Source organism: Arvicola amphibius, chromosome 5, assembly GCF_903992535.2.
Source record: "Arvicola amphibius chromosome 5, mArvAmp1.2, whole genome shotgun sequence".
Classification (NCBI taxonomy): Eukaryota; Metazoa; Chordata; class Mammalia; order Rodentia; family Cricetidae; genus Arvicola; species Arvicola amphibius.
The window spans coordinates 114,672,997-114,687,540 of NC_052051.1; the positions used below are offsets into that span (position 1 = coordinate 114,672,997).

At 45.7% G+C, this 14,544-nt stretch overlaps 1 protein-coding gene across 7 annotated transcripts in view; it reads left to right on the forward strand.

Annotated features, from left to right (window-relative positions):
* LOC119814114 (protocadherin gamma-A4) overlaps positions 1 to 14,544 on the forward strand; it is a 170,993-nt gene that overhangs the window by 73,019 nt on the left and 83,430 nt on the right. Inside the window, exon 1 of one of the 7 annotated variants that reach the window (XM_038329456.1) lies at positions 1,473 to 4,031. The exons of 4 other annotated variants lie outside the window; for them this stretch is intronic. In XM_038329456.1, coding sequence (XP_038185384.1) covers positions 1,611 to 4,031 — 2,421 coding nt within the window. In that variant the 5' untranslated portion in view covers positions 1,473 to 1,610. Of the gene's footprint in view, positions 1 to 1,472; positions 4,032 to 6,682; positions 9,229 to 11,449; positions 13,871 to 14,544 lie in introns of those variants that run through there. 2 more of the 7 variants (XM_038329458.1, XM_038329457.1) reach the window with 2 other exon arrangements.

Genomic DNA, 14,544 nt, shown 5'->3' on the forward strand with positions numbered 1-14,544 from the left:
TGTGAAGGATGTAGCTCAGGGGTAGAACACTGTCATGATGAAAGATTGAACATTTCTTTTTTTCAAATGTTAATTTTTATTTTCCCAATACCTGTACATGCACCATACATTCACATCAAAAGCTAAGCCTTTTGTGAACTAGTGGAAAGGTTTAAATGGTCACATGAATGTGAAGTTTATAACCTTAATCCTGTCTGTCTCTTGTGACAGCACATATTTTGTCCCAATTCTTGGGAAGCAGAGGCAAGTAGGATCTCCATGAGTTTGAGGCAAGCCTGGTCTACAGAGTGAGTTTTGGGACAGCCAAGGGCTACACAGTGAAACCTAGCCTTTAAACAAACACACACACACACACATACACACACACACACACACCTCTATCTTGTTAAGATTTTGATATTAATAGGTAAGGTAAGAAATGTATAAATATTTTCTAAGTAGAATTTTTTGTATAATACAAAAGTTTTAAAGAAGCTATGAATTTTATCATTAAAATGAATAAATTTATTATATCTTCAAAGTATATACTCCATCTATATATTCATTTAGTGTAATTATGAGCCATACTTGGTGGTGTGTGCCTTTAATCCCAGCACACTGGAGGCAGAGACAGGAGGATCTCTGTGAATTTGTGGCCAGTCTGGTCTCTATAGTAGTTCCAGGACAGCCAGGGCTACATAATGAGGTCCTGCCAGGAAAAATAATGGAACGAATATAATTATGGAATAAACATGTATATCATACAAGTATAAAGGAAAGATGAATATTGCATAACATTCATATTAAATTACATCTAAGAGTTGTAAAGGCATGCAAAAGAAAGCACCACAGAAATGAAATTATAACAATTTAGAGATTGTGTACATCCAAAATTTAAAGTGAATTAGGTTAACATTAAGCTAAAACTCTTCGGAGAGTTAATACAGGAATATCACTTCACTTCATTTACAACTCAGCTATTCACAAATTGTCATTGTTTTGCAATATAAATACAAGAAAATGCTTAGAAAATCTAAAATCACAAGAATAATCCAGTACTATTTTCATCAATCATAATCAAATATTCTATAATCAAATATTTCATGGGGGAGGGGATTCACACAAGTAGAATCATTGCGGAGGCTGAGACAGGAGTATTGCTTGAGTACAAGCCTTCAAGGCCAACCTAAGTGACTTCATTTCTCTAAGACACTTTCTCAAAGAAACAAAAGGAGGTAAGGATGGAGGGAGGGGTGGAGGAAGAAAGAAACAAAGAAAAAGAAAGATTGGGAAGAGGGAAAGGGACGGGGGGACTGGGACGGAAGGAGAGGGGGATTGAGAAAGGAACGGAGGGAAGGAGGGTGTAGTAACCATTTAGGACTCTGAGTGCCGCTGTTCACCAACGGAAAGAAAAACTCAGCATTCCATCCGGATTTTCACGTCAGCAACTACACAAAGCCCTGTGTATCCTACAAACTGGTTCCCGGGCAAAGCTCAACCTTTTAACTTGGAGCGCTCTGGCTTTCTCCTGAGGAATAAGTATCATCGGACAATTGTGGGAAGAAAAGAAGAGTCTAGGGAGTAAGTGAGCACAAAGAGCATTCTGAGAAAATTCCGGAGCAAAAGCAACAATGGCTGCCGGCACCAGACGCCCGCCCTGCAGAAGACTGTTCCTCCTTTGCGCGCTGCTAGGGATGCTGTGGGAGGCCTGGGCCAGGCAGATCCGTTATTTGGCACCAGAAGAGACAGAAAAGGGTTATATTGTGGGAAATATCTCTAAGGACCTGGGACTGGATCCCCGTGAGCTGGCGGAGCACGGAGTTCGCATCATCTCCAAAGGTAAGACTCAGCTTTTTTCTCTGAGCCCGCGAAGTGGCAGCTTGGTCACCGCAGGCAGGATAGACCGGGAGGAGCTGTGCGCCCAGAGCGAGCCCTGTCTTCTAAGCTTTAAAGTCCTAGTTGAAGACAGAGTGAAACTTTATGGGGTGGAAGTAGAGGTGCTTGATATCAACGACAATCCGCCGAAATTTGAGGCTGAAAATTTGATAGTAAAAATCAGCGAAATCGCTGCTCCTGGAGCACGATACCCACTCCCAGAAGCGATTGATCCAGATGTGGGCCTAAACTCCCTCCAGAGTTACCAGCTCAGCCCCAACCAACACTTCTCTCTACACCTGCAAACCGGAGACGACGGAACTATAAACCCAGAACTGGTGCTGGAGCGCACCCTGGACCGAGAGGAAGAGCCCATTCATCACCTGGTCCTCACCGCCTCCGATGGTGGCGACCCGCGCCGCTCCAGCACAGCTCTCATCCAGATCACAGTGTTGGATACAAACGACAATGCCCCTGTTTTCGAGCAACCGCTTTACCGCGTGAAAGTCCTTGAGAACGTGGCCCCAGGCACCCTGCTTCTCACAGTAAGAGCTAGCGACCCTGATGAAGGTGCCAATGGGAAAGTGACATATAAATTCCGGAAGATAAATGAAAAACAGTCCCTGTTATTCTATCTTCATGAAAATACCGGAGAAATATCAGTAGTGAAAACTCTGGACTATGAAGAATGTTCATTATATGAAATGGAAATACAGGCCGAAGATGGTGGGGGACTGAAAGGGCGGACCAAACTGGTAATTATGGTAGAAGATGTAAACGACAATCGGCCGGAAGTGACCATTACATCTCTGTTTAGCCCCGTGAGGGAAGATGCGCCTCCAGGAACTGTAATAGTTCTTTTTAATGCTCAAGACCAAGACTCGGGGAAGAACGGTCAAGTTGTCTGTTCCATCCAGGAGAACCCATTTTTTAAATTAGAAAATTCAGTAGATGATTACTACAGGTTGTTGACAACCCAGGCTCTGGATCGAGAAAAAGCTTCTGAGTATAACATCACAGTGACAGCAGCAGACAGGGGAACCCCATCCATGTCCACAGAAAGTCACATCACCCTGTACGTAGCTGACATCAATGACAATCCACCTGCCTTCTCTCAAGCTTCCTACTCAGTCTATCTCCCTGAAAACAACCCCAGAGGCACCTCCATCTTCTCGGTTACTGCCCATGACCCCGATGACGGTGAGAACGCTAAGGTCACTTACTCTTTGGTGGAAAACACCATCCAGGGAGCACCACTGTCCTCCTACGTCTCCATCAACTCCGACACCGGTGTGCTCTATGCGCTGCAATCCTTTGACTATGAGCAGTTTCGAAATCTGCAGATGCAGGTGAGGGCAAGCGACAGCGGACATCCACCACTCAGCAGCAACGTGTCCCTGACTGTGTTTCTACTGGACCAGAATGACAATGCTCCCAGGATCCTGTACCCCTCCCTCCCAACTGATGGCTCCACCGGTGTGGAGCTGGCGCCCCGCTCAGCAGAGGCCGGATATCTGGTGACCAAGGTGGTGGCGGTGGACAAAGACTCGGGGCAGAACGCCTGGTTGTCTTACCGTCTGCTCAAGGCCAGTGAACCGGGACTCTTCACAGTAGGGCTCCGCTCAGGCGAAGTGCGCACGGCTCGCGCGCTGCTAGACAGAGACGCACTCAAGCAAAGCCTCGTGGTGGCTGTCCAGGATCATGGTCAACCCCCTCTTTCTGCCACCATCACTCTCACAGTGGCTGTGGCAGACAGCATCCCCGACATCCTGGCTGACTTGGGTAGTATCGACACTCCTGCAGACCCTGATTCTGATGTCACACTCTACCTGGTAGTGGCAGTTGCTGTGGTCTCCTGTGTCTTCCTAGTCTTTGTACTTGCACTGCTGGCTCTTAGGCTAAGGCGCTGGCACGCTTCGCATCTGCTACAGGCTACAACGGGCGGATTGACTGGGGCACCACCATCACATGTTGTGGGCGTGCATGGGGTTCAAGCTTTCCTACAGACCTATTCTCAAGAGTTCTCCCTCACACCTGACTCTGGGAAGAGCCACCTAATCTTCCCGCAGCCAAACTACGCAGACACGCTCATCAGCCAGGAGAGCTGTGGGAAAAGCGAACCTGTGTGCAGCTCAGTGGAGTCCAAGTTTCCCATTGATGACACTCCTTTGGTTCCTGTGAGTTTGGGTTTTTTCCCTTTATTAGTTGATAATTAGCTCTCTGCTTTCATGTTGCATAAGTCGATGTTTACATATTTGAAACCACTCAAGTTTTCACTGAGCCTAGTCTTTCAGTTGATTGGTCAGACATCACTGATATGATTTTCACTTTTTTATTATAAAACTCTTGTCACTGGGGGCGGTTCCTATTTTCCTGCATGGCTAGAGCGGCTTGGTTGGTCATGGTGACTCTCTACTATCTCTCCAGCTGGAGTTCTCTTCCTGACATTAAGTGGTCATTGTTCCGAATGCCCCTCATTATAGTTCTTGCTCCTAAAACAGTTTTCAATGTGACACTTCTGTAAGGGTGAGCTAATAGGTGACCCTTTCTTGGAGAAACAGCTGAAACCCCACAGTCTCTGCCCCCATGTTTCTATTTCTGTGACAGGAAAATACCTCAATGAACTATTGTTTTTCAGACCTTAAGTTTGTAGAAATTATTTATGCTTAAAGATCTTTTCTGAGGCGGGGAGGTAGTGGCACATGCCTTTAATCCCAGTGCTCGGGAGGCAGAGACAGGCAGATCTCCATGAGTTTGAGGCCAGCCTGGGCTACAGAGTGAGTTCCAGGGCAGGCTCCAAAGCTACCCTGTCTCGAAAAACAAAAACAAAAAAGAAATCTTTTCTGAGCGTGATTCAAGTTTCAGCTATGATTTCCAAACCCCAGCAAAGCCGTTTTGTCTTTTCTTCTTTTAATGGTGAAAATTGTAGAATCCTTTACAGTAATAACATTAAAGGTTTGGGTTTCCTAGTGCTATATTATCAAGTTATGAAAAATAACTTGACTCTCTTCTTTCAAGTGTATGCTTACTCAAGAGAAGTTGCTTATATAGGGATTAAAATTTTGTCAAATATAGGGAATTAATTTTTTTTCTCCAGCTCAATTCACCAATCTCAGGAAGTAGATAGGATGTAAGTTAGAAACTGGTATCAGAACCTGCTGCAGAAGAATCTAAAAAGATTTTCTTGGATTTTAACTATTAGGAAAAATAATTTATTACTTGGTTTTTTCAACATAAGGTGAACATTCAAGTAACAGATGGCAGAAGGAGAAAACTTGAACATAACTTTGGAGATGGGAGTCTTGCTCAGTAGCAGAGTACTTGGCTATCCTGTGTGAGACACCCAGTTTCCCCGTGCCTGAAAAAGAAAGGGAAAAAGATGAAACCTTCAAATATCTATTCTACAGCCTGGTGCCTGTCTTTAATCCCAGCACTCGGGAGGCAGATGCAGGCAGATCTCTGTGAGTTTGAGGACAGCCTGGTCTATAGAGTGAGTTCCAGGACAACCAGGTCTATGTAGAGAGAGACACTGTCTTTAAAAATGTGTTTTTCAAGACAGGGGTTCTCTGTAGCTTTGGAGCCTGACCTGAAACTACCTCTTGTGCACAGCTCTGGGTTCAATCTGCATTGCCTTAAAAATGAAGTGAATGAAACCACTCTTTCTTCTGTATGCTAATAGAAGAAAATAAGAATTCTCTGGAAATCTAATTTTCTAATTATGTAGTATAGAAAATTTTCAACTTTTTCTTCTGAGAAGTCATATGTATATTTAAATTAATGCATGTAAAATGCACGTTAATTTGGGGAAAACATAACTCAGATACTCATGATGTATGTATCTATGACAAGGTAAGTAGACAACAGTCTACACAAAACATCTCTTCTCAATGCTAATTAGCACATGTTAATCATGACATTTTCATACATGTGTGCAATGTGTTTCAATCACACTCAGTCCCCATTACCCCCCTCACCTCCACCGTACTCCCACCCTTCCCCTTCCTCTTCCCTACTGGCCCCACTACTTCATCTGTGCATTTTGTGTGGTTTTTATCAGGGTGGCTTACAAGAGCACAGGTGAGGATATTTTCATTTGTCTTGGCTTAGTTCAGTTGGCTTTTTGACTCAGGGTCCTGTTGTATCTCCCAGGCTCATCTTCAATTCTTCATCTTGTGCTTGCAGACACATGACTTCACACCCAACTGCCCCTTAGCTATAAACCCACAACATAGGTACCTGGACTGATGACTGGAAAGGCTGTGAAAAGCAATCAGTGCTAGTGATCTTAAGCTATGTGTGTAGATAGCAGATTGTAGACCATAAATAGGCTGGAAATGAAATTACTGGTATTTTTGTTTCTTTATTTAAAAAAGAAAGTGTTAAATTACACTATATATTTTGGATTTTCTCCTCAATAGCCAGAAAGATCAATGCACACTAGACAAAGATTGGCTTTATGTTCATCACTGTTGAAGGTAGTTAGTTGGTCTGAGCTATACCTGAAGATTAACAACACAATACTTAATATCCTACAGTGTGGTATAAATTTCCAATTTTATGTAGTTGCCTTTAAAACGTTAAATACATAAGTACTCATTGTAATCCCATAATATTAAGATTAAATTTTGTGGTTATTGCATAGCTGCATATTCAGAACAATATATACATTTTGGAAAGCGATTTCTAAACAAGATAAACTGCAATTCCACTCAAAGCCTCTGGGCGCCGCTGTCGGCCAGTGCAGCGCAAACTCCAAAGCCCCGGATCACTCGGTCTCTTGGCTGGAATTTCCTGCGCAGAAACGAGTACATTCCAAAGGGAACTCTCATTCACAAAGACTAAGACACCGATTCCCAGTCCCAAACTGGGGTCCCGCTGTCCAGGACCTAACGCACTACCGCCTCAGAAGACTTCACTCTATCCTACTGTGAAGAACAGAGAGAACCCGAGCCAACAATGGGAGGGAGCTGCGCGCACAGGCGGCGCCCCGGCCGCCCGCAGGTACTGTTTACACTGCTGCTGCCTTTGTTCTGTCCCGCGCTGGCCAAGCTGGTCCGCTACTCCATCCCGGAGGAGCTGGACCGCGGCTCTGTTGTGGGGAACCTCGCCAAAGATCTGGGGCTCAGTGTCCTGGAAGTGTCGGCCCGGAAGCTGCGGGTTAGCGCTGAGAAGCTGCACTTCAGCGTGGACGGGGAGAGTGGGGACTTACTGGTGAAGGACCGAATAGACCGCGAGCAGATATGCAAGGAGAGAAGAAGGTGTGAGCTGCAGTTGGAAGCCGTGCTGGAAAACCCCTTGAATATTTTTCATGTCGTTGTGGAGGTTGAGGACGTTAATGACCACGCTCCTCAATTCGAGAAGAAAGAAACGCATTTAGAAATTCTAGAAACGGTGTCAGTTGGTACACGAATACCCCTTGAGCCTGCCAATGACCCCGACATAAGTTCGAATTCAATTAAAGATTACCAGATAAGCCCCAACCCTTATTTCTCATTAATGGTTAGAGTTAATCCCGATGGCGGCAGAAGCCCGGAGCTATCTCTTGAGAAACTCCTAGACAGGGAAGAACAAAGGTCTCATCGCTTGATACTGACTGCCTTGGATGGAGGGGACCCGCCTCGAAGTGCTACCACTCAGATAGAAATATCTGTAAAGGACAATAACGACAACCCTCCAACGTTCAGCAAAGAGGAATACAGGACCAGTGTTAGTGAAAATCTGCCGCCGGGATCCTCCGTGTTGCAAGTGACAGCCACTGATGAGGATGAGGGCGTCAATGCTGAGATAAGTTACTACTTTCGGAGCACGGCCCAGAGCACAAGACACGTGTTCTCTCTAGATGAGAAAACAGGCATGATTAAGAATAACCAGCCGTTGGATTTTGAAGATGTAGAAAGATACACCATGGAAGTGGAAGCGAAAGATGGAGGCGGTCTCTCCACACAGTGTAAAATCATCATAGAAGTCCTAGATGAAAACGACAACAGTCCGGAAATAGTCATCACCTCTCTTTCTGAACGTATCTTGGAGAATTCTCCCCCAGGAGTGGTGGTTGCCCTCTTCAAAACGCGAGATCGGGATCTCGGGGGAAACGGAGAAGTGACTTGTGACATAGGCAAAGACCTGCCTTTCAAGATTCAGGCTTCTTCTAGCAACTACTACAAGTTAGTAACAGATGGAGCCATAGACCGAGAGCAGGACCCACGGTATAATGTCACCATCACCGCCACGGACAGGGGCAAGCCACCCCTTTCTTCCAGTACAACCATCACTCTGCACATCACTGACGTAAACGATAACGCCCCGGCTTTCCAGAAGTCGTCTTACATAGTCCACGTGGCGGAGAACAATCCACCCGGAGCCTCCATCGCTCAAGTCAGCGCCTCTGACCCGGATTTGGGATCCAATGGTCACATCTCCTACTCCATCATAGCCAGTGATTTGGAACCTAAATTGCTGTGGTCTTACGTGACTGTAAACGCACAGAGCGGAGTGGTGTTCGCGCAGCGCGCCTTCGACCACGAACAGCTGCGCTCCTTCCAGCTGACACTGCAGGCCCGCGACCAGGGCTCGCCCGCGCTCAGCGCCAACGTGAGCATGCACGTGCTAATAGGTGATCGCAACGACAATGCACCCCGCGTGCTGTACCCCGTACTTGAGCCTGACGGCTCTGCGCTTTTCGACATGGTACCGCGTGCCGCCGAGCCCGGATACCTGGTCACCAAAGTGGTGGCAGTGGATGCAGACTCCGGACACAATGCTTGGCTGTCCTACCACGTGCTGCAGGCCAGCGATCCCGGACTCTTCACCCTGGGCCTGCGCACTGGTGAGGTGCGCACAGCGCGTGCCTTGGGAGACAAGGACGCGGCGCGGCAGCGTCTGTTGGTTGGTGTTCGCGATGGTGGACAGCCGCCTCTCTCGGCCACTGCCACGCTGCTTCTAGTATTCGCTGACAGCCTGCAGGAGGCCTTGCCAGACCTCAGTGACCGCCCACTATCCCCTGACCCTCAAGCCGAGCTGCAGTTCTACTTGGTGGTGGCCTTGGCCTTGATTTCTGTTCTTTTCCTCCTGGCTGTGATTCTAGCCATCGCGCTTCGACTGCGACACTCTTCCAACCCCTCTGTCTGGGACTGCTTTCAATCTGGTGGTTGCTCTAAGACTAGGCCAGGGATTTCTCTCAACTATAATGAGGGGACTCTGCCTTATTCCTACAATCTGTGCGTTGGGCATACTGGAAAGGCAGAGTTAAATTTCCTGAAATGTAGCGCACCGCTGCCTTCTGCTGAAGATATAGTTTGCAGTAGTTCTCCAGGGACTTTAATTCCGCTTCACGTTGGGGATGATTTGACAACACATCCCGAGACTCTAACACCGGTAAGTTTCGTTTTATTCTTTAATAATCCTAGTTTTTCTTATTTCAGGCATAGTAACTTTGCTTTCATATCTAGGTTCATATTTGAAAAACCCGTAGCTAACTGCCACCATGTGTTCTCAATGGTGAAATGACAGCTTTTCATTCATAATTGATATTATCCTTCAGTGGAAAAAAATAAAGTTAACAAATTGGAGAGATATCTCATAAGGCTCTGGTTGGGGCAGAGAAATGGCTCAAGGGTGAAGAGTTCTTGTTCTTGCAGAGGACATGCATTGGGTTCCTAGCACCCACAGGGGCTCATAACCGCCATCACTGTAGTTCCAGGGGATGAGGGAATCTGACACTGTCTTCTGACTTCCATGGGCTCTAGGCATTCATGTGGTGCACATACATATACGAGAAACAAACACTCATAAACATAAAATAATTTTTAAAGCAGTAGTCTTGGTGTCTAACCAAATAAATGAGTAACCTCTCCAAACTTGCTACTTAAATGAATTTATCCATATAGTGTATATAATGTCTAAAATGTTAAAGCATGTTGAACTATCAGATCAGTGCTCCTTCCTAAGAAAATATTCATTGTAAATAATTTCTGCCGCCTTTTGTTATCTTTGTTTATTTTCACATTTTTTTTGTCTACCCATGAGCACTTGAGAAGTGATTGGGACACCAGCTAACAAATCTTCCAATTTCTGTTCAGTGACAGATGCTTCTCTTGGGACATGACTTGAAGTTTTGTTCACATTCCTAAGGTTTTATAGTTCCCAAAAGTTAATATAACTGACCTAAAGGGATTTTTCTCCTCCACTTCTACTTCTTCTAGCTTTTTTCCATATTATTTTCCTCCCTTTTCCTTAGAACTGCTTTTGTGCCTTTTCTCAATCTCTTCCTCTAGATTGAAAGAAATGATCTCCGAGAAAACTGGGAGGTGCTCTTAACTTCTTGTTTTCAGTCTCTGACTGTGATTTAAGATCTTTGAAAGAAAAAGGATAAAATTCATACCTCAGTCTGGCCAGTACCTATCTAGAATTCCAATGCTCAGGGGACAAGACCCTTCCTCTTAAAACTATGACAAATGTCTGAAGAATTCAGCCATACTGACTAAAACACTTTAAAACAACCTGTTTCCTCTGTAAAAGCAGTAAACCTGTGACTTCTGGGTGTGGGTGGGCAGGCTAAACTACAAATTTGTGGTCCACCTTCTTCACATTACCACATAAACTTCCAAAGAGAAGGAGAAGACATTGTTAATATTGCTATCAATGTTCTGATACAATAAGATACTTGACATAGAAACTTATTCAAAACTCAACGTCAGGGATGGGGTTTAGCTCAAGTGTTGTAGAGCGCTTGGCTTGCATCCTTTGATTCCCTATACTGGAAAAAAATCACATCACTGTATCTTTGGTTTTGCTTCTTCCCATTACATCACATTTTAGTAGGCAACTATACAATTTGCTCCTTTTACTTTCTATTTGTTTGATGCATTCATTTCTAAATAGCCTAATTAAATTTTCAATAACAATGCTATATAATAAAAAGTACATTTAAAAAATTGTTGATAATTAATAATAGACTGTCATGTCAGCCTCTGACAGGATTATAAACTAAACAACATAATAAAATTAAAGAAAATAAAATCTTTCAATGAATTTTATCAAAAGGAGTAAAATTATCTCCGTGTGAATGAATAACAAAGTTGTAAAATTTTTCAACACAAAAATAAGGATTATTCATGTTTTAAGTAGGTATGCTCCTGTTGGAGATAAGTTGCAAATATTATCAATTTAACTTATTACACTCCCCGGTAGCCTACGAGTTGAGAAGGGCTCGGATATAACTCAGTGATGAACTTGTCTAGCATGTCACACCCTTTCTAAAAAAAATTAACAGAGAAATCAAAGGATTCATATAAAATAAAACAATTCAACAGAAAGATACATTCGCTGAGATATTGTAGTGGGTGCAATAATTTCATCCGACTCTGAGCGCCGCTGTTCACCTACGAGGAGCAAAACTCCGCCAGAGCCCAGTTGGAATTCTCAGGGTCCAAAAGCTTAAAATCTCTCAGTTCCTGCAAACCCGCTCCTGGACTGCATCGAAAATCACCCCGGAATTTAAGGTGCTCCATCTGCGGGAGACTCCTTAACCACAGAAAGAAGAAAAGAACCAGGTGAAACACACACAGCGCGCCCAGCGGATCGTGGTCAGGAGACAATGGCCGCTCAAAGGAATCTCTCGGAGCGCACCACCAAACTGGTCCTCCTTTTCCTATGGATGCCCTGGGAGTCCGCAGCCCGGCAGATCCGCTACTCCGTCCCTGAAGAACTAGAGAAAGGCTCATTTGTGGGCAACATCTCCAAAGACCTGGGGCTGGAGCCCCGCGAGCTGGCGGAGCGGGGGGTCCGCATCGTCTCCAGAGGTAGGTCGCAGCTTTTCTCTCTGAACCCGCGAGGTGGCAGCTTGGTCACAGCCGGCAGGATAGACCGGGAAGAGCTGTGCGCCCAGAGCGCGCCCTGTCTCGTGAGCTTTAACATCCTTGTGGAGGACAGGGTGAAACTTTTCGGGATAGAGATAGAGGTAACGGATGTCAATGACAATGCGCCAAAATTCCAAGCAGAAACTCTAGATGTAAAAATTAATGAAAATGTCGCATCAGGGATGCGTTTTCCTCTCCCGGAAGCTATTGATCCGGATGTGGGCGTGAACTCTCTGCAGAGCTACCAGCTCAGCCCCAATAAACACTTCTCCCTAGGCGTTCAGAGCCGAGCTAATGGCGTCAAGTACCCGGAGCTAGTGCTGGAGCACACCCTAGATCGTGAGGAAGAGGCGATTCACCACCTGGTTCTCGTGGCCTCTGATGGGGGTAGCCCACCCAGATCAGGCTCTGTGATCATCACTGTGACTGTCTTTGATGCAAATGACAATGCTCCAATCTTCACCTCGCCTGAATACCGAGTGAACGTTCCAGAGAACTTGCCTGTGGGCACTCAGCTGCTAAAGGTAACTGCCACAGACAAAGACGAAGGCGCCAATGGAGAAGTGACATACTCATTCCGAAAATTATTGCACACGCAATTGTTGAAATTCCAACTAGACAAAAATACTGGGGAGATAAAAATATCTGAAAATCTAGACTATGAAGAAATGAGTTTCTATGAAATAGAAATCCAAGCTGAAGATGGAGGGGCCTATCTTGCAACTGCAAAGGTGTTGGTTACAGTAGAGGATGTAAACGACAACACTCCAGAGGTGACCATCACATCTCTCTTTAGTCCAGTGGCTGAAGAGTCGCCTGTGGGAACTGTCATAGCCCTGTTAAACGTGCATGATTTAGACTCTGGGCAGAATGGAGAGGTAACCTGTTCCATCTCAGGGGATCTACCATTTAAATTAGAAAAGTCCATCGATAGTTACTATAGACTAGTGACACAAAGAGGCCTTGATAGGGAACAGGTATCCTCTTACAACATCACTGTAACCGCCACTGATGGGGGAAACCCACCTTTGTCAAGCAAAGCTCACTTCACTCTGCAAGTGGCAGATATCAATGACAACCCTCCCACCTTCTCTCGCATCTCCTACTTTACCTATATCCCAGAGAACAACCCCAGGGGCGCTTCCATCTTCTCGGTGACAGCCCTGGATCCCGACAGCAAAGAGAACGCCCAGATCGTTTACTCTCTGGCTGAGGACACCATTGAGGGGACACCACTTTCTTCCTACATCTCCATCAACTCAGACACCGGCATCCTGTATGCTCTCTGCTCCTTTGACTATGAGCAGTTCCGTGAACTGCGGGTGCAGGTGACTGCTAGTGACAGCGGGAAGCCTCCCCTCAGCAGTAACGCGTCCTTGACCCTGTTCGTGCTGGACCAGAATGACAACTCACCAGAAATCTTGTACCCCATTCCTCCCACCGACGGCTCCACTGGGGTAGAGCTTGCTCCCCGCTCAGCAGAGCTGGGCTACCTGGTGACGAAGGTGGTGGCGGTGGACAGAGACTCCGGACAGAACGCCTGGCTGTCCTATCGCCTACTCAAAGCCAGCGAACCAGGGCTCTTCTCGGTGGGGCTGCACACGGGAGAGGTGCGCACCGCGCGGGCCTTACTGGAGAGGGATGCCCTCAAGCAGAGTCTAGTGGTAGCGGTGCAAGACCACGGCCAGCCTCCTCTCTCCGCCACGGTCACTTTGACTGTTGCAGTAGCTGACAGTATTCCCGATGTTCTGGCGGACTTGGGCAACCTGGAGCCGCCGCAGGACTCTGAAACCTCAAGCCTCACCCTCTACCTAGTAGTGGCAGTGGCAGTGGTGTCCTGTGTTTTTCTCGCCTTTGTCATTGTGTTGTTGGCAATCAAACTTCGACGCTGGCACGACTCTCACGCGCTTCAGTCTTCCAGAGATGGACTGAGTGGCCTGCCTGCCTCTCACTATGTGGGCGTGGACGGGGTGCGCGCTTTCTTGCAAACCTATTCGCACGAGGTTTCCCTCACTGCTGATTCAAGGAAGAGTCACCTGATCTTTCCGCAGCCCAACTACGCAGACACGCTTATCAGCCAGGAGAGTTGCGAGAAAAAAAATCCTTTGTCTCTGTTAGATGATTCGAAGTGCCCTGTAGAAGATGCCCCTCTGGTGCCAGTGAGTGCTGATTTTACCTTTTCTTTAAACAGCTATGGTCAGATGTACATTTAGGCTTGGAACCGGGTGGTAGTAATAGTAGATCTCTACTTTAAAACCACTTCCCTCTCGCTGAAACGTTAAAGAGTAGAATCTGGTGGCTAAGACTATTTTGGAAACTGTCATGAAAATCACCGAGATTGCATAAGGTTGTCATGAGTAGCCTTGCAGAACCTTGTGTATTGTTGTGTTGTACAACACTGACAGTTCCTAAAAGGGAACCGTTTTCAACTAGAAGTGTCTGATGATTTTTGTACTCTCCTCAGGGGCCATGTGCTGCAACTCTACCGCTTTAGAAAGTTCTTTTGAAGGCAAGTTTGTCAAAAGTAGGGAAATGTCAGAAACAAATGCATTCACCCCACCGGATACACAAGCCGAGTTTAACGCTGTTCATTGCGGACATTAAGGACAGTCAAAATGTCTTTGCAGTCTTTTCAAACGATACATGAAATACTCCTTAGAGATTTAAAATTTTTAATTGATAGTCGACCAACAATTCATAACTACGTGCTTAGGATATTTATAACCACAATCATACCCATTAGCCCATTGTCTTTCCTTTTGCCTATAATTATGTAACATCTTACTATATGAGAGATACAGTCTTTTAATAGGACTTTCCTTGCCCAACAATT